The sequence below is a fragment of the Ictalurus furcatus genome, chromosome 6 (genome assembly GCF_023375685.1).
Source record: "Ictalurus furcatus strain D&B chromosome 6, Billie_1.0, whole genome shotgun sequence".
NCBI lineage: Eukaryota > Metazoa > Chordata > Actinopteri > Siluriformes > Ictaluridae > Ictalurus > Ictalurus furcatus.
This window is the reverse complement of record NC_071260.1, coordinates 3,346,070-3,370,216: the sequence shown is the minus strand read 5'-3', so window position 1 is coordinate 3,370,216 and position 24,147 is coordinate 3,346,070. Positions and strand designations below refer to the sequence as shown.

Sequence of the window (24,147 nt, the reverse complement as noted above, 5' to 3'; positions counted from 1 at the left end):
AAACAACAACAGAGGATTGTTTATAGCATTTATGTTGTAACACAAATGATAAATAATAACAGGAACCCATTTTAACGTTCCAAAACATTCAGAGCTAATTAGTGTTGTAGCTAATTAAGCAAATTATGGCTAAATGTCTCGTTTTAATCTACTGTCGGTTTACACACTTTTGTTTTGGAGTTTTTAAGTGTAGAAGAAGTGTGATTGTTGACACACTTTGGGAGTAAACAGTAGAAACCCTCATCGAATTTGTAATGGTTTTAATGGTTATAATGGGAATTGTATTGGATTTAATGGAAACTGTAATGGTCCCTGTGGGTCTCTACTGGTAATTTGCTGTCTTCTATTGGAGGCATGTTATGTCTAGTGGATACCATTTAAGAAACTACATCCTTAATATGTCCTAGGTAATGGAAATCATTTAGTAATGGTTAAGCAGCTGATGGTTTGTAATGGTGTTTGTAGTGGAAACCATTAGAGTATCTGTGATCATTTCTATTTGTTTTGTATTGATTTTCAGCAGAGTGATTGTGGACACACTTTGGGAGTAAACAGTAGAAACCCTCCTTGAATTTGTAGTGGATTTTAATGGTTATAATGGGAATGGTATTGGACTTAATGGAAACTGTAATGGTCCCTGTGGGTCTCTACTGATAATTTGCTGTCTTCTATTGCTGGCATGTTATGTCTAGTTGATACCATTAAGAAACTACGTCCTTAATATGTCCTAGGTAATGGAAATCATTTAGTAATGGTTTTAATGGTTAAAGAGCTGATGATTTGTAATGGTGTTTGTAGTGGAAACCATTAGAATACCTGTGATGGTTTCTATTCTATATGTATAATATATATACATATATTCAGCAGAGTGATTGTGGACACACTTTGGTAGTAAACAATAGAAACCCTCATCGAATTTGTAATGGTTGTAATGGGAATTTTATTGGATTTAATGGAAACTGTAAAGGTCCCTGTGGGTCTCTATTGGTAATTTGTTGTCTACACTTTGGGAGTAAACAATAGAAACCCTCCTCGAACTTGTAATGGTTTTAATGGTTATAATGGGAATTGTATTGGATTTAATGGAAACTGTAATGGTCCCTGTGGGTCTCTACTGGTAATTTGCTGTCTTCTATTGGAGGCATGTTATGTCTAGTGGATACCATTAAGAAACCACGTCCTTAATATGTCCTAGGTAATGGAAATCATTTAGTAATGGTTTTAATGGTTAAACAGCTGATGGTTTGTAATGGTGTTTGTAGTGGAAACCATTAGAATATCTGTGATCATTTCTATTTGTTTTGTATAGATTTTCAGCAGAGTGATTGTGGACACACTTTGGGAGTAAATGTTTAGTGTAGAAGAAGTGTGTGATTTTTGGACACCGCTTGACTCAGGATACGTTGCCATGGTGAACTCGCTCCGGCGCGCGAGACTCCTCTGCTCGAGCCGTTTGCTCAGCGCCGCGCGAGCGCAGTCAGGATATTCTCTCGGATTGTCTCGCGCGCTGGTTTGTTTAACGGCGGTTTTACAGATTTGACCAATCTCAACGGATCCCCCCCCTTCTGAAATCGCTATTTTTGGTAAGTTTACTATATTTTTTTTGTTGTTGTTGTTGTTACTCTGTTGAAGAAGTGCTTATATTTCTGTCGGTTAAAATAATTCCCGTAAACATTTATTGCGATTTATTAAGGAGATCCGAGTAACAAGAATGTCCCAGCTGTACAGTCCTCTGTCAACAAAATTACAAAGTTAACTAACTCGGTAACTAGCTACCGTAAACCTTTTCTACGGTTAACGTGAAACGGCTTCCTCCTCATTTAGACAAGTCTACGCCGAGTTTGAAGTTGAAACGTGTGGAAAAGATCAGGCTTGGGCTCCGTCCTAAACCGAGCACTAGTGCACTAAATAGGATGCCAGAAATTACCCATACAACCGTTACTATGGTTACTGCAGGCGGCCTATTACGTTAGTGGTGCGCGGTTTGGGACGAAGCCTCCCACCTTCTCTTATAGTATACTATCTATTCCTGCCATATACAGAGAGAGCTGTTTTAAACATGAAAATAAACCAAACAAAAGGATTACACACACACACACACACACACACACACACACACACACATATATATATATATATATATATATATATATATATATATATATATGTGTATATATATATATATATATATATATATATATATATATATATATATATATATATATTAAAAAGAAGAAGTATAAACTGACTACACTTTTTGAAGGTGTTTGGAAAAGATAAGTCTTTACAGCCTTGCAGAATTATGAACAAGGTCTCACAGACAGTGTAAAGCGATTTATATCTGGCTTCTTCAACCAAAAAAAAAAAAAAAAGACTAAGAAATTAGGCTTTAACGTTAACATTTAAAGGCATGCACGAACAAACATACAGTGGCTCGCATAAGTACAAGTCTGATAGAAAGTTCTGGAAAAGTATCAGTTATAAAAATGGAAATCATTTTGCAAGCTAAATTCTTTCTTCCAGCTTTATTATAATAATTGGTTGTTGGGTGTAGATTCGTGACATACTGTATAATCCCAAATTCAGGTGTCAGTCCGGGTGATAACGTTACAAAATACCGAACATCTCAAGGGGGGTGAATACTTATGCAAGACGCTGTATTCTTTGGGTCTTGTAAACATTTCCAGAATGAATATAAAGTGTTTGTCAGGATTACTCATGTAATATGTCACAGGATTATCGTTTAACCAATGTCCATGGCAGTTTGTATTAAATTAGTATTTATTTTAGGATATACTGTGTATATACAGTATATATCATCATTTTATAGCACATTTCGTAGATATATTTGAACTCAAAGTCATTCATTTAATGGTTAAAATAAATCACTGGGATCTAATTCAGCAATTCCAGCTCACAGTATAGATTAAAATAATAAATTTGGTGAGCCATTACGTTCCAGTCTACAGCACATGAGGTTACTCATTTGTGTTCTTATTTCTAGCCCAAGACACCGAATAACCCATATCCGCTGGCCTTATTTTGGAAATTCGAGAAAGAATTTTGTTCATAATGCCGCCAGCCCTCGACAAAACTTTAGAGAAAGACCGCAGGATTCACGTTTCGTCGCCAATTTTAACCCGAGACGTGAATTCCAGCAGAGACATGGATGCTCAGATTAAACCGATGAACGACAGCTATGCTAGGTTTTGGTTCGATCTCTCCTCCTTGTCCGTTCTAGACTCCTGTAGAATGAAAAGTTCTCTGGAGCTACCAGAGATACCCCTACAGTCACTGGTTCACAACTCAGCATCTTATCAAATGGAGCTCCAGCCAAGCTTGGGATCATTGCTCGGCTGCGCGTCCATTGACGAAAGTGGTGCGGATTGTCCGTCGCTTCGCGACGACTCCGGTTTCGAAGAACAAACCGCGGCCGAAGAACAGTCCGGGAGTGCTTCGAAAGATCATCAGAACTTAATGCGAACTCTATCACCTCTGCAGAGCTTCCAAAAAGGAAGCGAACCTCTTTCTTCAGCAATATCAAGCGGATTCAGGAACAGCAACCAGAGCAATGCTTTAAGACCAATATGGCTCTCAGCAGCTCACAGCGCAGTGCAGGAGGAAGTGGACTCTCAGACAGCGCGACTCGCGTCTCAACACCGTGTATTAGCAACTCGCATGGACGGAGCGAAACTGAGGCTCCATGCCCTGCTGGGTGAAAACGCCCTGCAGAACTTCACCGAGCAACTTGACGAAATGAGGAGGAAACTCTCACCCACGTCCGCCAAAACCGAACCTGATCCACTCAGTCCCGCAATAAACGAACGTGCTAATGCTTTAGGGGCTCGTGGGGAAGCCGACTGTCTTCCTGATCACTCTTCCGGGCTGATATCCTCAACGTTGAGTGGTCCAGCAGTGCAGCAGGGAAGTGGCACCCTTAGCAGTTCCTCTGAATGCTCCTCAGTGGAGAAAAGCTCTGAGAGTGTGCAGCTTATCAGATGTGTACAGAGTTTAGTACAGTGTGGACAGGCAGTACTTCGCGAGGCACAGCAGGCTTTGGACTCAGACGCTACAGAAAGCAGCTCAGATGATGATGAGACCAAGGAAGAAGAGACCAGAGGAAAGAGACCCAGCTCAGGGTGAGTGTGACACAGAAGTGATTTATATATATATATATATTACAGTACTAACACTTATTCAACACTCGTACTATATATGCACTATATATCTTTGGAGCCTCAAAAGCTCATCTCATGCTGTGGATACTCTTAACAACTAAAATCGAACAGTCTGTAAAAAGTATGACCGTAGCATTCATCAATGACGGTCCTGACAAATCACATAGGCGTATATTCTGTCCAGTGAGAGTCTTAGTCCCGTCCACAAAGTCTTATAATTAGGAACCGCCATTCGTGTCGAGACCGGAACTTGTCCCGGAGCACATAAACATCAGTCTTCTGCAGATCAGAGAAGGCGGAAAGAGCTCTTAAGTCCCTCTGAATTCTGGATACAAATAAGACCTCGTGGACTGTTTCGAGAAAAAAAAAAAATCTTATTTTGCCTTGAGCTAGGGTTCAACTGTCTGGAAATGCCAATGTAATGGCTTTAACATCTCAGCAGGACACATGTAGTCGAAATCTCCTTTTATTATTACTACTGGGTAAGATTATATGTCCGTCACAATCCTGCCTGGATCCATCCTTTCCCAAAGGAAAAGGAAAAAAACAAATAATTATTTTGTTGACGCTTAAGCTATGATCGCACTTGTGTGCAATTGCTTCGGTTTTAAACCGTATATGAACGTGCAACTAGACAGAAATGTGCATTAAAACACAGAGATGTAGCCAACGCATTGCGTCTAGACCAGGGGTGTCCGATCTTATTCGGAAAGGGCCGGTGTGGGCGCAGGTTTTCATTCCAACCAATCAGAAGCCACTGGTCCTTTTTGTTTGTTTTTACGAGAAACAGTATCGTACGGCGATCTTGAACACTTTTGAGGAGGTTTGAGATGAATGTGTGATGATTTCGACTTGAAATCCCACGCTAATAAAGCTTACGGTACTTGGTAGTAGCAAAAACTAAAGAAAGACGCAAGCTTCAAACCTAAGGCGTGCCTTGAATAGTTTTTGAACATGGATCAGACTATAAAGATAAGTTTGAAGTAAAAAAAAAAAAAAAAGAGAGAGAAAAAAAGCTGGATCTTGATAGCTAATCTCGATGAAAATACAGTATTTTTAATGCCTGGATTTAGATGGAATGCAGGAAGAGGAAGGTGTGTGTGTGTGTGTGTGTGTGTGTGTGTACAGGCAAGGAAGTACACAGTACACCCCCCCACCCCACCCCTTCCAGACGGAACTTTCCAATAAAGAAGGAGAAGAATGACAAAAGCCCATCACTTTATGAGCTCTAGGAACACAAAAGTGTGTAGGGCATGTCCATGATTTGTTTTTTGGCAGGGCCGAAGCATGATCTTGTGGGTAAATGACAGGCTTTGTTAGAGCCTTCATCTCAAGCTGTGTCTAAATGGCCTCCCGGTGTCTAAACTCCAAGGTTTCGACGGCGTATTTGGACGTTGTCTTTGTGTCACTTGTGTCTTTTTGGGTCAAGTCGGTGGGGTTTGTGGTTTCAGCTTCTTTTGTAGCATCAAAGGGATATGCTACGTCACACACTCTGAGTGGGTTACGTTTGATATAGCGTAAGAATTTTTGTTAAACTTGTATGATCCCTTTTAAAATATCATTTATACCAGGAATATCACAGTTTGCAATTTCTTTCTGAGACCCGGGATCGATTAGAAGGCATTGATTAATTTTAGAGCAATAGAGCTGGCCAGGTGCGTATTATATATACGCTTTCGTTTCTACAGTAATGACTCGTTCACGGAGACTTGTATAGCAGAAGCTCCACATAAACACGAATTATTTTTAAACATGATTTTTGAAAAATGTCGTTGTGTAACAAAGAGGTCCGGTACCGAATATATTGAGCTTCAAAATGGCAACGAGGACGTTTAATATGGTGGAGTTTTCCGTGTGGAGGCATTTATTTATTAAACATTTAAGGAAGGGGTCTCCAGTGTCTGCGTCCGACACGTAAACGTTACGGGGTAACATGAAAAGATCCGCTAGTGAGAAAACGACTCTTTAGAGCTGCTATAACACAAGCGATAACAAGAAGTAACTTGTCTAAAGGGTGTTTCAGAATATTAAATGGAGCTATAAACGGTTAAATTTATGATGTACTTTAATCGTACAACTGGAAACTGAGGTGGAACACTATAAGAAGATAAGAAGAGCACAGAAAATGTATCAGAAGAAGCAGTAACATGCAGTAGAATCCGCCTGATTGGTTATATATATATATATCACCTGTTATAATCTCCCCGTGCTTTGGTAAGCGTCATAAATCCAGATCTGGTGCGTTTGAATGTTTTTAACGTTTTAATGAGAATACCAGCAGGGACATCATTTAGGCCAATGTAAGCCCAAACACGCAGGAAAACGTTGAACTGTCCCGAGAACAGTTTCATAACTGGTGGAAAAAATCTGACCAGCCTCTCGTGCCGTGTCCTCGGTTCAGCTTCTGTTTAACACGTGTTCAGAATTTATCGTGGTTTAGTTGTGGTGTGCAAACCTCGTGGAAAAGAAAAAAAAAGTGTTTAAAGGCACACCCAGATGCAGTGTGTGATTATATGGCAGGAGGAATTGGACAGAAATGAAAGTAAAAACAGAATATGTAGGAACAAATATCCTATTATCCCACAGAGAAGATGTTTTGTGTGTGTGTGTGTGTTTAGGCAATGACCAGGAGGGTTTGTATCTCAGCAGGAGATATCAGAGTCCTACCTCCCCTGTGTGTGTGTGTGTGTGTGTGTTTGTTTTTATTGCTGCTCCACTGCACTCTAACTATTCATGGAATTTTCCTATTAGCTAGTCCGTCTGAAGAGAGACTTCACTCGTTGTATATATACTGAACAGGAAGAGCGGGTCACAGGGTTCAGACAGAGTAAAGCACATAATGTTTTGCCTTTGAGAGGCAAGAATTCTTGGCTTAATATCTATGATTCTGTTCATCAGAATAGCATACAATCGAATGTTGAACGTTAAACAAGAGTACGCACATTCCACCAACAGTTTCCTTTATTGTAGAAAAGAGTGTAGAAAAGAAAAACAGTATTAAAGAGTACAATCAACTAAACAACCCCCACCCCGGCTCATCATGGCTAACTAATATCCGGTTGTTTATATATTGTAAAATTCCACAACAGGCAAAAAATTCAAGTAGGAAGTGCCTGTAACTCCATAAAATATGAAATAAAGGGTTGCCATTTATAGAAAAACCTGTCAATACATCCCCTCATCGTATATTTTATGTTGTCGAGTTAAAAAAAAAAAAATACATCATGTCCTTAAGCCACTGGGAGATGGATGGATAGTGATCATACTTCCAATGCAACAGTAGGGAACGTCTTGCTATTAAGGATGTGAAAGCGATAAGATCTTTTTGTACAGAGCTTAATGGAACTGAGGCATCAGGAATCCCAAATATAGCAATCAATGGGCAAGGTTTTAAATCTACTCTGATAATTTCTTCGAATTCATCGTTGCCGTATCCGTACGATCAAACTGATGTCCTGGTGGGAGTACGTGTAAATTTGAGCGTAATATTTAAACAAGCTGAAAAATGCTCGATATAGTATTGTTACACATTCCCACTACTCAGTGTGAGTCACAAGTCTCCGCTCGCTATTTCATTCATGCCTTTGTTTTGGGTCCCGTCCTGTCTCCATCCCGGTCTCATCATTGGTTTTTTACCCTAATGTGTTCACCTGTTCTGTGTTTCAGTGCGGAGTCTGGCCAGGTGTTTCTATGACTTGTATGATCATTTCTGGATATGGAGTATACTTCTGTGATGTTGCCTCCATCCACATTGAACCTTGCTATGGACTGTGAAAATGATCCTTGGATGGCCCTTACGAATGAAATAAATACCACACTAAGTTTGCGCATTTGCACCCTGACTCCACGAACAAACATTTCGTATATAAGAGGCACTGTCAGTCACTGGAGTCTCGGGTAGATGAACCGCATGTTTATTTAAAAACGCGTGGATATCATGGCACAAGTTTTGAGATAGACAGTAGATGTTTCACAAACCTGCTCCATGTGAGGTTAGTCGTAAAGCTTCGTTTAGCTAAATATTACCCAAGCCTCGTGCTTGCGTCGTATCATCGGGCGGAAACAATATTAAGGAACAATTGTTCTGCCGTTGTGCACACAACAAAGTGAATTTGTTTTTGTTTTTTTGTGTACATACGTTGCACTTGAACTTCGTTGATGGACCTCACCGACCCTGGATTGACCTGTTGTAGGAAATCAAGCCAGGCTATTACAAATAAGCCCCGCTTTTATTAGCTCGCTTCATGGAATACCCCCGAGGTCTTCTCCGTTGAGGGAAAATGAACCATCCGTCTTGTTTCGAGTGAATCAACGAGCTGCTGTATGTACGAGTAACTCTCTCTCTCTCTCTCTCTCTCAGCTGTCTGGGATGCGAGTGGAGGTTTCAGTGCGAGAGAGCGAAGCTGGCGAGTCAGTGGACGTGGCTGAAGCTCAGGCTGTCTGAACTGGGTTTGCAGATTCAGCAGGTTTCACAGCTCCATCAGCACCTCCTCGCCAGCAAGGTAAAGAGAGAGATCCTATCTCCACTCCTAATTCTGTGGCTCAAATATGAAGGATTGCAGTCCTCCTAAAAAAACAAGGCCAGGTTTCCAACACGGATTCGGGTGCATTTAGTCAATCTGTCTACAGGTTTGTAACGCCTCGTATACTCTACTGACCGTTTTTAATTAGGAAAAAAATTAATGAATAAGAATTGATTTACTGCTATAACGACGTAGACTAGATAGAAGAAGGGACAAACACAGTAATGGAGGAAGAAGAAGAAGAAGAAGAAGAAAAAAAACAACATATGGCAAATCATCAAACAAAAGGGCAATCCAACATGGAGTCACAAAATGGTAGAACACAGAATCAGAGAAAACACAGCTAAGAACTTATATAACATTTAAAATAAAAAAATGTCAAGACTTCACGAAGACAAACTGAAGAGCATGTGCGTATGTATTGAGAAAACCAGCAGGTAAACAAAGCAAAGCATGCAAGTAGGAAATTAAAAACTGATTATAACACTGGAGATATTGACCTCTGCAGGTGGGGAGCGGTACTGTTCAGGGCTGTCGCGACAACTGCTAAGAAGAAGAACAACAACAAAAAGCAAGATACACAATAGCTTGTCTGTCAGCCATGCTGTCATACACATCTCATTCTTGGTGTAGAAAAATGAAAATCTAATGCTCGCCTGGCTGACGACGAGTAGCAGCATCGTGTCTCCACCTCTTCTCCTTCTCCTCCTCCACCCAGCTGTGAAAATGTTCTGTTATCTGAATGAGACATTCAAAGGCTCTATAATGGTCCGTACACTCATATATTCAGATTTTTTTTTTTCCTTTTTCTAGAAGAAATAACAAAATGGAGGCTGACCGCTAATATTTGCATCACTTCGTTTTCTCCTTTTTCTGGAAAAAAAAAAAAAAAAAAGTGCAATGCTAGCTAGCCAACCTAAACCGATCGCTCAAAAATTCCACCACTCCAGTGTCGTTCATAACGGCGTCAATTCTGTTGCACCTCAGTAAACAAAATCGGCAGGTGAAAGTCCAGCGTGAGCGCCGCTTTAAACGCTGCCTCTTGCTGCAGGGAGGTGTTGTTTTGGCCGAGGCTCAGCCTTTGACAGACCTGCAGATCCAGCAGACTCTGCTCACCGAGACGGCCGGTTTGACGTTAACAGCGGGACACACACACGATCTCCACCCCGAGCTCGACATGGAGCCTAGCAGCCCCACATGCCTCCTCCGAAACATCGAGAGACAGGTGAGATTTAGGCGTTTATTCTGGTTTTAATATCAAAACAGGTTAAAACATACAAATATTTTATTGTGAGGTATATTTATTAAGAGAAGTTTGAGACCTTGTGCACATGAGGGCATGGACAATTTACCCAGTAGTCAACCTTGCATAATGAACACATGGTTAGTACACTATACCTCAGTTCTGTGCACGTCTGAATGTTGGACAAATAATAAACTCATTGGCTAACCCACTGGGCAAGTGAAAGCTCCAGTGTGCTGCCCAGGTCCATGTTTTGGTTGCCTGAAATCCTTACTGACGAGGCTAAAACTCATAGCTAACATAACCTAATAGCGTATGTCCAGTGGAGGCTTGGCGGTTAAGGCTCTGGTTTACTGATCAGAAGGTTGGGGGTTCAAGCCCCTGCACTGCCAGGCTGCCACTGTTGGGCCCTTGAGCAAGGCCCTCTCTGTCCAGGGGTGCTATATCAGGGCTGACCCTGCACTCTGACCCCAGCTTCCTGACATGCATAATTTAAGTTAAGTGCATTAATACAAACTAAGTTATGATCATGTAGCACATCGTGTTTGTGACCTTGACAAAAGGATATCAAGTCATTAGCTATTGTATAACCTGTGATGTCCTCTCCTTGCATTATTTGAGACTGACAAGCGTTCTTATTTTCCCCTCAACATCTTATGTTGAGCTAGATAAAGCTGGATTTTAAGCAGAATTGATATATTCTAGGGGACTTCGGACTAGATACATGGATGCATGTTTATGTAAAATGATCCCCTGGGTTCGTTTTTTTTTATTTTTTTTTTACTTGGAGTATACTAGTATGAGTTACCTCTCAAAAATGCGCCAAAAGACCAGTCCTATGACCTATGATAAAACAGGCAGACGAACCAATTGACATACAAATCTGGTATGCCTGAGAGTTGCGTAGGTGTTTGGACTCGCCAAAGCCCCGCCCCCGCCTCACATTAGTGAGGTTTTAGCTGGTGCTCTCGACTCGACTTGACTCGGTTTTCGAGCTTGACAGATACACGGCGCTCTGAGAACGTTTTGATTCATCAATGCGAAATCAAGTCAGCGTATGTTCAACTTGGCTAACATACAAATATAAGATCTAACATCAGTTAACTGTTTTAGGGATTCAGGCACCAAAAATTAAGCTGAAAATGGCGCTTTTAGTTTTTGTCTGAAAAACCAAAAAAAAGGCTCAAACTTTTTCTGAAAGAAAAGATGTGAAAATGTTGGCCGTGTGGAGACATTTCTATGATGTTTTCTATGAGACAGATTAGATAAGTGACAGGACTATAGTGTATGTAAATGTTTTTGTACTGTTTACTGCATTTCTACTCTCTTCCTTGCTGGGACTAATCATTATACCTCTTCAGGATCGACAGGTCCACAACTGTGTTATTTTATAAGGAATGTATTCGCAATTTCATCGCTGATGAAATAAACAGTTTTTACAGCCTTGTGCTGTAATGTGTTAAGTGTGGTGTGTGTGTGTGTGTTTGTGTGCAGAGTGCCCAGCTGAGTCAGATAGTGAACAGTCTGATGGTTCCTCTGAGTGACTCGTCCTCACGCTGTCCTGTAGCTAAAGGAGACAGCAGGTGCTGGAGAGGCTCAAGAAAAAGACCTTTTAACAGGTCAGGACTCTGGACATTCTGCTCTCTCTGTGACTCAGCATGTTTCAGATTCACCCACAGGTTTTTAAATGGTGTTCAGGTCAATGGTCTCTGAGCGCTATTCCAAAAGCTTCAGCTTGGGTTTCCGGCAGTAGTATCTGGTGGATTTTGCGGCGTCTTATGGATCATGTCATGCTGTAAAAGCCAGTCTCTTTTCAGCTTCAGTTTCTTGACTGACTGTCACATTTGCTTCCAGAATTTTCAGATTTTTACTGAAATGCATTCTTCCATCTATTGTGGAATGTTTCCCCCCGAAGCATAATAGATCCAACCTCATGCTTAACAATCAGCAAGGTGTTATGATCCTCCTTCTTTTTTTTTTATCCAGACATACCTTTGGCAATTGTGGTCTAAGAGTTAAATTTTTATTTCATCGGTCCATAGCACTTGTTTCAGAAAATACCTCGGTGTTGTTTTGAATACATCAGACGTTGACTTTTTTAGATAAGCTCACAGGTAAATCTTCCTTCTGATGACTCTTCCATGCAGATCATGTTTGTCATGTTTGTCTAAGCAATGCTGCACAGTAGTTACATACTCTAGCAGTGCACCACAAACTTTCCTGCAGGTCCTTAGTGTCATATTATGATCATAGTGTCATAAATGATTTTGCCTTTCCACCCAGAATTCACACAGTTCTATCTGAGAGTCTTCTTGGTCTTCCAGATCTCGCCTTGACTTCCGTAGTTCCCCTTAACTGCCATTTCTTAATCCCGGACAGTGGAAATTGTGAGCTGGAGATGTTTTGCTGTTTTGTCGTGTAGGGATCAGTTCGCTTGATCAATTTTTCAGATCTTCAGTCAGCTGCTTATAGGAGCTCATGGTTGTCGAGTGTTCTAGGTTCTAGCACTCGGTTCTCTCTCCTCCATTTTATTCTCTTTTTATCTTAAATTCAAACTCAGTGATAAGACTAATGCTGATAGTACTGCTGCTAATAATATGAATTAATAATAATAACACCACAAAAACAACATATGAGGAAATGACGTGGGTCATTATGTCTTTCGGTTTCTTTCTCTTGTTGTCAGAAGGTTTATTTGGTGTCTGGGACACTTACGTTTAGACTCCTGAGAGAAGTCATGAAGGTGTATATGAGATAAGGAATTCCTCAAGTTCAGTGGACTGGATGTTCTCCTATACTGTCTAAGCTGAGTGTAAACAGTGTGGTCTAAACACAGGACGTCTGGCAGCTGAAGCTCTGGGACATTATAATTAACACTGTACATATACAGTATTACATAGACACTGTATAACGATTTTATAAGTAAGGGGGGAAAAAAAACACAACCGGGTTTAACAACATGCTGTTAAATACTTTTTTATCCGTTTATAATTGCATTTTCATGGTATGGATGTCAGTTAGTTCCTGTTATCACATCGTAAACAGCAGCTATAAATAGTCATTCCCTCACCAGCCTCTCTTCTTATTTATTTATTTTTATTTCTCCTGAAGTTATTAAGACAAAAACTCGGCTTGTCATGTTACCTCGTGTAAATGTTACTGACTGTTACACAGTCCTTCAATAATGTTATATAAACGTCTCCTTTCAGGATATTAACCGTTGTACATTTTATTTGTTAAATACCAATGCATCTTTGAATCCATTTGTTATCAGCAATAGATTTTGTGGATTTGTTATTTCTCTCATTCTCGCTCGTGTAGCCACGTGAAAGACGTGTTCTTGCACACCGGTTCCACGTGTGCGCGCAAGGCGGCTCAGAAGAAGAGGCGTGTGTGTCGCCGAGGTCAGCTCCTGTCTCAGGTGGACATCGCTCCTGTGTGTGCACGGACACGCCCTTTGGTGACTTACCACAAGCCCCGCCTCTTCATCATGGACCAATCGCCAGTCACACAGCAGGTCACACAGATTTTCTCCATATGTGTGTATTTTGTGTGGGTATCACCTAGAAGGCTTGGTGAAATGCATTTCCCTCAGAAACCTCACCGACCTTCGGCGCTAAAAGTCTCTGAGGACTAAAGCCGAGAATATCGCGCCTTCTTCTTAATTGAGGAAGTGTGAGACAGCGTAAAATGAACGTTCGGCACGGTACACAATTAACTCTTGCCATGGTTGGTGTCTGAAGTTTGCTTGTTTATTTTGTGGACCTACGTGGTTAATGTACAGCAAAGTTAGCATAGTGCAAAGTCTAAATCATGTCTAAATAATCACATAGTCGTTTTGAACCATTTTTGATCATTGTATAGCATAAAGCTAGACTCTATTGTCTTTTGATGTTTACTCCCTCTCTCTCTCTCTCTCTCTCTCTCTCTCTCTCTCTCTCTCTTGATCTCTCTCATTTTTTCAACTTATTAGGGTGCAGACTCCTCAGCCTACCGGCGCTCAAGCTCTGTTTCCTGTGATCCCATGAGTGTGTGTTCAGACCTAGTGCACTCCAAAAGCACAAATAGTACAGCCAACACACTTCACGGCATGCTCAAGCCAAGCAGTGAGTTTGATTTATGCTCACGTTACATTATCACAGTGGAAGTTTTCCTTGGATTTTCCCCTGGGGATTATCCCCTGAATTATCTCCTGCTTGCTGTTGAACTCACTTCCATTGAGCTTTAACGGTGTGACGGGTGTGTCAAAACCGCATCAGAATATTTCTCGTTACAGTTTGACGCACTTAAACATAATGGTAATAAATGCGCATATTAAAGTGGTCTTCAGCGGGCTTAGTGCAACTGGACAGCTGAGAAGATGGAAACTCACAGGCACTTGATCCTCCGTGTGTTAACGTGACTGAATCATCAGACTCTGGAGTCAGGAACCAGCAGGCTAACACTGTAAGGACGGCACTTCACGTCGACGACGAGTGGCTTTACAGACCTAAAACTGATGAAGCCGCACACCTGAGTGGGACCACGTCTTCAAGATGATCCTCAATCATCGTAGTCATTAATCCAGAACCAAATGTGCAAACGGTTGAAAACACAATGATCGTGTGAACAATGAGGATTCAATACGTGAAAGATTAGACGCTGAACGTGGAACAGTTAGACTAAAAATGAACAAAGTCAGAATCTTAACGAGGACCTGAGAAACTGCTTTAAGATTTTAACTAGTTAAAATTCCTACTTAAGCAGAACAGCAGCTGTAACGCAAGCCAAATTATTATTATTATTATTATTATTATTATATATACAGTGACGTTAAGCAGCAACATTAGATGAGTTCCGTCACTCTTAAAAATTTGCGCTGTTGTCATGATTGTTGTCATGGGCTGCATCACAAAGCTTTAACCTTACATTCAAAAGTATTTACTAATCTAGACAATAAAGACAGGCAGGCAAAATAGATCATTTAGTGGGTCTGAAGGTGACATGAGATGCTTTTACCATTCAAAGACTAACTGTAATAGGAAAACCGGTTACTGTTAATAATCACTAACGGTCTAGGATAGTACATAAGTATGCGATTTGAGACATAACACTAGTATATTTAGACGAGGTCGACGGGCAGGGAAATTTCAGTTTTTCCTACAAAATGACAAAAATAGCATGTATTAAAAAGAAATAAAATAGCACATATAAATTTAAAAATGGCTAAATATTAGCACATAAAACCTGTCTTCAAGATTCCTAATATTAATGTGTAGAATAATTGAACGAAACAAAAGGGGAGATTTGAGAGTGAGCCCATTTGTAAATCAAGCGACCCAACATGGGGTCGTGACCCTTGGTTTGGGAATCCCTTCAATAAGAACAAATCGCTTAGTTGTAGCTATTAAATGTCAGTTAACGTGTCGTTATACAGAGAATATTCTAGAATTATTAGGACAAATTAGACGTCTTAATACAACGAATTAAATACCAGACTCTGTTAATTACTGGAGATGATGATGAGGACTTATAAAAGCTGTCACAGAGTAGAGGTGTAGGAAACAAGTCCTGTATTGACTTGGATTTGTCTTGAGCATTGATCTCGGTCTTGATTTAGAGTTTGTAAAAAATAATAATAATAATATTAATAATGTTTTCTTGGCTTTTTATATGTATATAGTTTGACAGGAAGTAATTCCTTCTTCTAGAAAACGAATTATTAAAGTCTAATTATTGGCGCAAAGTGGAAATGAAGCCAGCTGGGTGAAGTAAAGGCTTGGGCTAGAAAAAGATTTGATTTTTGTTTTTTTAGTCTTGCTTTTATTCTCGATCTTGACTTGACCTCCACTGACCATAGGATTCTGTCTTGACTCGATCTCGGCTAGTCCCGGTCTTGGACTTGGTTTTGGACAATGGCGGTCTTGACTACACCTCTTATCACAGAGGCTCACATATGTGACTGAACATCAGAAAACCAAACAGGAAGACAGAAAGCATATTGTACATTTTTTAGACAGCTCTCAACTCTTAAAAAAAAATTAATTAATCTACCTTTAAAATCTTGATGTGAAATCTATAAATGAGATCTAATCACGTTTCATTAGGACAGTGTCACTGTTTTTGAATGGAATAAGATGAGATGGTTTAAACCACACCCACTTTTATTTATTTATTTATTATTTTTTCAAATGCGCTGCTCTATGAAAAAGAATGTAAATTCCACACTCTTACTGTGATTGATTTTGTGTATTGTTTGTTTGTGGTTGTGTTATGATCATGGAAACAAAGGGCCCATTGTCTCTAATCAAGCCGTGGATTTGATTCATGAGCCTGAGACCAATGAGAATATTTTCCATACTTACATTTAACACTTATCTCTTAAGGATAGCAGTTTTTCACAAGTTTTATATCATGACACTTGCGTTATAGCACGTGTCACCCAGACCATACCAGAAACTGAAGTTGTTTTCTCGTCCTGTTGTATTGCAACCGCACTACTTTTATTATCAGGACATCGTGCCTGGTGTTTCTGTTGAGTTTCTGCTGTTTGTATCCTTTTCCACAGAGAGCACAGTGTCCCACTGGATCCCTACGGCTTCCTTCAAAGACGATTGGTTCCATCGGTCTCGATCCATCATTCTGTCGCCCAGCTTCACCGCTGCAGAGAAACATGCATCCTCCATATTCAGTAAGAAACAGCACAAATCAAGCAAACGATCACGAAGACAACAGAAAGGTATAGAGGAACGTTTTGGCTCTGACGTGCCGTCTACCAAACGTCCAATTTTATCCTCAGGAAGTACACGTGATACACAAGCGGATGTGTGTCACGCATGTAAAGTCATGTATTAAGTATCAACTGGCCTTAAGCTTTATTCATATTACATAATGTATGTATGTATGTATGTATGCTATAGCCTCCTGAGCTTTGCCCCTGCCTGTCACTGTTCACCCCTGACTTTCTACAACGTGGATTTGGTAGCTAAAATACAGTATTCCTCACTTGTTAGCAACATTAGTGCTATGGCTCAAGTGAAACCAAGAACAAAAAAGGAAAAATTCAGACACCGAATATGTCGACTGCGGTAAGAATAACAAGAAATCGTGTACATTACAAGGGTCGAAGAGGACGAGCTCGAACTGGTTTTGAATCATGAAGACATGAAATTAAAATGACTTTAAAATAATGTGAACCAAGCAAGAACAGTAATTAACATTAATACAAGTTATATATGGTGTTGATAACGTTCTCTCAATAGATCTAATGTATTAGTGTTCATTTATACTCCATAAGGTATGGTAAATGTGACTCTAAAAACGTGTTAAGGCCAAGATAACCCCAGTGTTATGTTAATACTGGGTTCTTACATGCGAGCTGATTTTACAGCTGTTCTCTTTGGCCTCGCACCAAGAAAACATCTCCGTCTCGCTCGCTCTCTCTCTCTCTCTCTTTCTCTCTCTCTCTCTCTCTCTCGCATGCACTCACACATTTAAACACACACTCAGTCACTCATTCAGCCACTGTAATCATTAATCATGAATCATTGCCTGTTTCTGATGGGGGGGGGTGTCTAATGATCTTTAAACCAGAGAAACAGCCAAAGAAATATCCTTGATGTGAATAGTTAGCAGCACATCTGCACGCCGAGTGAGCATCAGCTGACTAGAGACATTCCTGGACATCCATTACAAGACCAGAAAAAAAAAAAAGAAGATATTGTTAGTCAACCGTCCCTTGCTTGTTGAAACTACTTACACCTCACAAGATGCATATTCGGGGAAAAGGAGTGAAGCTGAGTAGCTCAGGGGGTGTGGCTTAAATCAACACACCAGGTAGAAAAATGAAACTGTTGTCAGAGCTGCTGTTAGAAGTAAGGAATAACACACTCCAGACCATGGTGTTATACAGAAATAATCTATGCTTGGGGGAGGGTGTGATGCAGCATGACGCACACACTGCTACCCTCGAAGTAGATTATTTTCCTGTAACAGCATGGTCTGGAGTGTGTCATTCTGCTTATACCACAGCGATTTGCCGACGATGACAATGTTTAATGAATTAACATGTGAAACATGGCACATCTTAACAGTTTATAGTTAGAGTTAATGTTGTGAGACGTCAGATTAGTTCCTGTGTCCAGTTGTTATGTGATATATGCCTCACCAGGCTCTCTCTGTTCTCTCTCTCTCTCTCTCTCTCTCTCTCTCTCAGTTGAGTCTAGAGTGTGTTATTTCGCTTGCACCACAACAATTTGCCGAGGAGTACAATGTCTTATTTATTAATGGATGACGTCACACATTTTATACACAGTTTATAGTCTCTCTCTCTCTCTCTCTCTCTCTCTCTCTCTCTCTCACTCTCATTCTCTCTCAAAAAACACAGCTTGTCAACTCCTCTGTCCTGGAGACTTTCCTGAGCTGATTAACTTCGCCTGTTACAAAGTGCTTACAACCATGACTCCTTCCATAATGTCTCCTAACAAAAAAAACAAAACAAAAAACATCACCACATCAACGATTATACATTTTACTTTGTTATAAAATAAACAACATTTTAAAAACCCATTTATTATTAGTCTTCTGTGGAGCATCTGAGATATACACGTTCCTGTAAATGAGCTGTTACTATAGAAACGATACGAACAGATCAGAACAAGCGCGATAAGGGAAACCTTCACCTACTTTCCGAGCCGTGCTATTATACGAAAATAAAGCACACGTTCTGACCAATCAGATTCGAGCATTCGAGCGCGCTGCGGTGTAAAAGAAACGAATCGACACCAATCAGAATCCATAATTCAGCAGCACTGTGGTATGGTGTGATATCAACTAAGTGAAATTTTGGATGAATGCTGAGAACTGCATGAATGAAAACATAAAGGCGTTTTTTGTGCTTGTGCACGCTTTTCTCTGCTAATTGTTTCTAAGCTGTTTTAAAGGAATGATTTGGATTAAAAAAAAAATCTCTTTAGTCAGTCTAGATAGATTTTGGATGAGGTATTTGCTCGTCCAAACTATGTTTGGGTTAATATGTATGAAATGAAAATATGTTGCAGATTGCACACATGAGCGCCAGGCTGCACAGACGCATTGTAAAGGAACACCGACTTGGGAGACACCCAGACAGACCTGCAGGCGGACAGTGACAAGACGACGCCAGCGCCGGGAAGATGCCGGTACGACTCACTCTCCGTTACAGAAACGTTGTGCATCAAACTGTCAGTAATTATACGCCTTGCAGTGGGGATCGATATGGTGGGTATAGCTGATACAAGTTCCATCAAATCTAGCTATGATTCTGCTGCATATTGTTGTATTGTTGTTCTGCAGATATGTGTTTGTCCCAGTCTGGCATGTTTTCTCCCAGTGCTGAGGACAGTACAGAGGACGTTCTCACACCCCACCGCACAAAGCCACACCAGAGAAAGTCACAGGTACACACTCGTGAACATTCCTACTACTGAACTATACCCTATAGCTACGCTATAATGAGTAATGGGTTAGGCGATGGGTCACGCCCATACTTTTCACTAGTGTGAAGTGATTCAGTTGTGCAGGGGGGAAATGAATCTTGTGTGGTTTGTTCCTCACAGTTTCCATTGCGAAGGAGAAAAGGCGAAAGCATCTATAACATAAACAACATGTCTCTGGTTGCCTCTACAACAGTGGAGAAGCTGCAGTATAAGGACATTCCCACACCCAGGTATCATGGTATACAGTATTATTCAACTATAAAAATAAATGACATATTAGAAGGGAAAACCAAGACAATAAAGTGTGTTAGTAACTGGTCAAGTCGCCACCAGGACAGCTTCAGTGCTTCTACACGTCTCTGGAACGGTTCTCGATGAATGAAACCATTTTTTCCCGCCAACCTGGTGTATTGATGATGGTGGTGGAGAGTGCTGTCTAACACATCACTCCAAAATCTACCATAATGTATGTTTTACATCATTCTTGATTTATCCTCATGTGCTGTGTGAAGAGACCACGCCCATCAGGATAGAAATGCTTCATCTTAGGATAAAGAAGAACTATATTGTATTGGTTTGCATTGATGCTTCACTTTAAAGGGACGATTGACCCCAATCCATGAAAAAGTATACGGACACCTGACCATCACACCCATATGTGGACCTTCTCCACAACGTTGGAACTGTCTCGAATGTTTCTGTATGCTGTAATGTTACAATTTCCGGTCCAAACCTGTGCACAAAGCAAGCTCCATGAAGACATGGTGTGCCAAGGTTGGAGCGGGAGGACTCGAGTGTCCTGCACAGAGCCCTGACCTCAACTCTCACTGAACGCCATTGGGATGAACTGGAATGCTGACTTCGTGCCAAGCCTGACCTCAGACACTAAAGCTCTTGTGGTGGAATGGGGAAATCCCCACAACCACGCTCCAAAATCTAGTAGAAAGCGTTTTCAGATGAGTGTAGGTTATTATAGCAGCGACCTCCTTATCCATGCCCATGGATTTGGAATGAGATGTTCAACAAGAACATATGGGTATGATGGTCCTCATACTTTTCCCCATACAGTGTTCCTCTTTCTTTGAAGTTGTCAATGGTCTGTAGGATTGGAATCATACATTAACGTCAATATAAACTAATGGTAGATTAGGACATAGCTGACTTTATCCTGCCTTTCCAAATGGACAAGCTTTATTAGGGATGCATCGGTAACTACACAAAGGTATCACTGAGTGCGCAGACGTGTAAGAGTGCCAGTCGAGGCGCAGTGCATGACAACGGTATAACATTTAAAGATAAAAATCAGGACAAGGAGTTCATACAAGACTGGGATTATGACTGATCTCCTCTGTGTTCCTTCAGCTGGAGGGTAGTGGAGCTTTCCCCGCTCGTAAAGGAAGAGGTGGAGGAGGATATCCATAAGGTACAGACAGTTATCTTCCTGACTCGATCTCTGTATTAAATGCAGGCTTTGTAAAATCGTTGTTATGGGACAGAAATGATTGTAAAATTGGTGATCAGCTACGTTTAAAGGTGGGGAAATTATCCCGAGCCAAATCATGTAATCCGGATGTCCGTTGCGGTTGGTCTTCATCATAATATAAGGTTGCGGGTGAAGTGTATCTTCTTCTTTTCCGCTGTCTCAGGTGGAGTCGCTATCAGATGAGGTGTTTATTCGGCGACACCAGAGATATGAGCGCAGAGAGAAACGCTGCTGGAGCTCCTGGGAAAAGGGCAGGAGATGCACACTCAGGACTAGGTCAGTGTGTGCGTGTGTGTGTGTGTGTGTGTGTGAAATCAAAGCAGAGAGCAACTGAGGGTGCGTTTTACATGAGATTCTCGGCTCCCTTCTGTTTTTTCTTTTCTTTTACAAAGCAGAGCTTCACTGAGTGATGTGAAGCATTTGTATTTATTTATTTATTTATTTTTACCCCCTGACCAATCAGGTCGCAAGTTGGGTGCGTGGCAAACAAGAAAAACAAATATGTAGTAAGTTTTTCAGTTAAAATATATCTATATCTATATCTATCTCTCTCTCTCTCTCTCTCTCTCTCTCTCTCTCTCTCTATATATATATATATATATATATATATATATATATATATATATATATATATATATATATATGGCAGTATAATGCTATCCTCCAGTCACAATTCAATTCATGATACTGGCTTCACAGTTCGATTGAATTCGATTCTCAGAATATTGTGACCAAAATTGACCTAACTGAAATAAACAATGCAAAAAATCTAAATGTGTTTAGGATTTAATATTGTAAACAAAATGACCTACAGGTTCAGATCTTAACAACAAGCAAATAAATAAATATATGTATAAATTCTAACAAATATTTGATTGAATAAACAGAATCTCTGACCCAGAGAAAATGATCAACTGAAACATAATGAGCTCCAAAGTCGGCTAAAATGCCCGCCTTCTGTGTTCGACTTCCTGAATTGCGTGTCGTTTGAAAGCTACCGAAGAGCTCTTTTTAACTGTTCTAACATGCTTGCGTAACCGTATAACCTATACGTTGTGAACGGTCACGAGTGCAGACGATTCCCGGAAATGGCGCAGGCTGTCCATAAAAGAATGTGATCATGTGACTAGCGTGCACTCTATTTATTTGAACTCTATGGGTTGTACAGATCGGGACCTCTGGTGGTCGAACAGTGTAATTGCGGTAGCTGTATAATTAATAGAAATGCTGATTTCCACGATGCAACCTACATTCTGAGTTTATGTTTAAGAATTTAAGAATTTTCTGATTTGTTGTCTTTAATTTGGTAGATTATTACGATTATTAAGGGTGTGTACTAATATCTGTGTCTCCACTCCTGTCACACTGGTTTTCCAGCTGTACGGATGTGCCGTCTGGTTGTGAACCGATGCCATGGGCGTGCAGCGCACCTACAGATGCACCACAGGACAACGTGGAGGAAAGAGAGGTGAGAGCAGTGCTAATGCTAACGGATACTAGTTCTAGGAGTAGTGTGTCTTTAGTATTGTGTGCGGTGTGTATCGTCGTGAGACGTTAGCTCTGAGGAACCCTTCAGCAGCAGTGTGGATGGTTGTGTTGCATCTTTCTGAGGAGCTGGCTTGATTGCCCTGAGCCTAGTGTGCACACACACACACACACACACACACACACACCTGCAGCCTCTGTAGTGTCAGATCTATTTTTGTAGCTCCTTTATCTCCGTCATGCAGAAGTAAATGTCAAAAGGTGATGGCTTCTCTCCACGCCATCTCTTTCTCTCTCTCTCTCTCTCTCTCTCACACACACACACACACACACAAATCCTCCACCTGTCATGAAAGTCAGCTGCTTGTGCTAGATACCCTGACTCGCACAGATCTACAGCTTGTGCTACAGACACCACGATTTACTGCCCTGTCTGAGAGCTTCAGGCTCAGGGTGAAAGCTTGTAGAGAAAGTGTAAGAAATACGAGAGAGGGAGGGAGGAGGCATATTTTTTCACGTGTTTGTTTCCCGTGTCCACCTAGCCTCAGCTGCCCTGGGAGAGACGCACGTTCCCGCTGTCTAAGCCTGACGAGGATACTCTGAGACATCACGAAGACGCACTTAAGGCCGAGGACGCGGTCTGGTCAAAGAACGAGTAGATGGAATCGAGTCTGTCAGACAGCAGCTGTAAGAACGTTGTCTCCTCATCTCTGGGTTATGATCACACACCTCCCCCTGCTGGACGCACACGGAACAAGCCCAGAATGACTTCAACACCAATTCACACTGGTACGCGGGTTAAACGGACAATTCATTTAATGAATTTTTAACTCCTTGCGGTTCAGTTTGATGGAATTCTTCTTTCTTTCTTTTTTTTTTTTTTGGTTCACACAGACATCTTTTCATCTGTGCACTACAGGAAGTGACATCACACTGCCGACAACAATCAGATGTAAATCCATCGTTACTGAACGATACTTTGAGATGCTTTTTAATACGAGTTTTAACACGGTTTTATTGTATATTTTATTAACATACATGGTTTTAATGCATTCCGTAACACATTTTAATGTAACGTAACGTAGTATATTTATTTTTTATATAAGTATGTATGGTTTTTACAAGCTGTAGTCTCAGCACTGGTCTGCAGCGGAGAAACTGCAGACTGTTTTCCTCCTGTTGGACAGTAAATCGACATATCTCAGAAAATAATGCAGACTCCAGACTTGATCATTGGAGAAAACCAAACACACGTACGGTAACAGTCTACTTTAAAGCGCACCTATTATGGTTTCGAAATGTGCCTAATTTTGTTTTAAAGGTCCCGTACAGTAGATTTACATGCATCCGAGGTCAGAAAACACTTTAACGTGCTTATAATTTAAACTGCAGCATGACTTTGTTTCCCCCCAGTGTCACAAACGACTCGTTAAACGACTCATTAAACGATCCGTTCTTTTACTCACTGCAGCAGCATGATGGATCTAGAGCAGGACTGTAGGACGCTATGTTCTCAAATCTGATTGGTTAGAAGGTGTGCATTATTTACGCGTTGGCACACGGCTCCAGCCGTAACGTGAACGGCGGGGTAATATTAACACGTCAGCGTTTCTATAGTAACGGCTCGTAACACTTCAGATTCTAGAGAGCATTTGATTGGACAGAAAATCTGATGAGAAGCTGAAGCGCAGAATGACGTCATCGAAATTGTTGCTCCGTACTCGTGGTAGAGAGAGAGTGTACAGTTCGAATGCGTAGCCTATAGGTTCTAAATTGTTTT

General features: G+C 40.8%; 1 protein-coding gene across 2 annotated transcripts; it reads left to right on the top strand.

Moving 5' to 3' along the window:
- Window positions 1–1,251: 1,251 nt before the first annotated feature.
- kansl1l (KAT8 regulatory NSL complex subunit 1-like) lies at window positions 1,252–24,147 on the top strand. Of its 2 annotated transcripts, XR_008386085.1 has the most exons (16): window positions 1,252–1,583; window positions 3,005–4,139; window positions 8,539–8,680; window positions 9,753–9,926; window positions 11,439–11,563; window positions 13,266–13,461; window positions 13,918–14,050; window positions 16,492–16,614; window positions 18,983–19,102; window positions 19,257–19,360; window positions 19,520–19,629; window positions 20,762–20,822; window positions 21,046–21,158; window positions 22,260–22,350; window positions 22,910–23,156; window positions 23,262–24,147. XR_008386085.1 is itself a non-coding variant. In XM_053626232.1 (15 exons), exons 2-15 carry the CDS (start codon window positions 3,073–3,075, stop codon window positions 23,024–23,026), a joined length of 2,676 nt encoding a protein of 891 aa, XP_053482207.1. In that variant the 5' UTR covers window positions 1,252–1,583; window positions 3,005–3,072; the 3' UTR covers window positions 23,027–24,147. The 2 variants fall into 2 exon arrangements, 1 of the variants encoding a protein (XP_053482207.1); XM_053626232.1 differs by having other exon boundaries at window positions 22,910–24,147.

Bases quoted from the DNA above. Each gene is read 5' to 3' on its own strand.
- kansl1l (XM_053626232.1), top strand. From the start codon at position 3,073: ATGCCGCCAGCCCTCGACAAAACTTTAGAGAAAGACCGCAGGATTCAC. The intron at 13,462-13,917 runs GTCACACAGATT...TCAACTTATTAG, and splicing joins AATCGCCAGTCACACAGCAG to GGTGCAGACTCCTCAGCCTA. The intron at 22,351-22,909 runs GTGAGAGCAGTG...GTGTCCACCTAG, and splicing joins ACAACGTGGAGGAAAGAGAG to CCTCAGCTGCCCTGGGAGAG.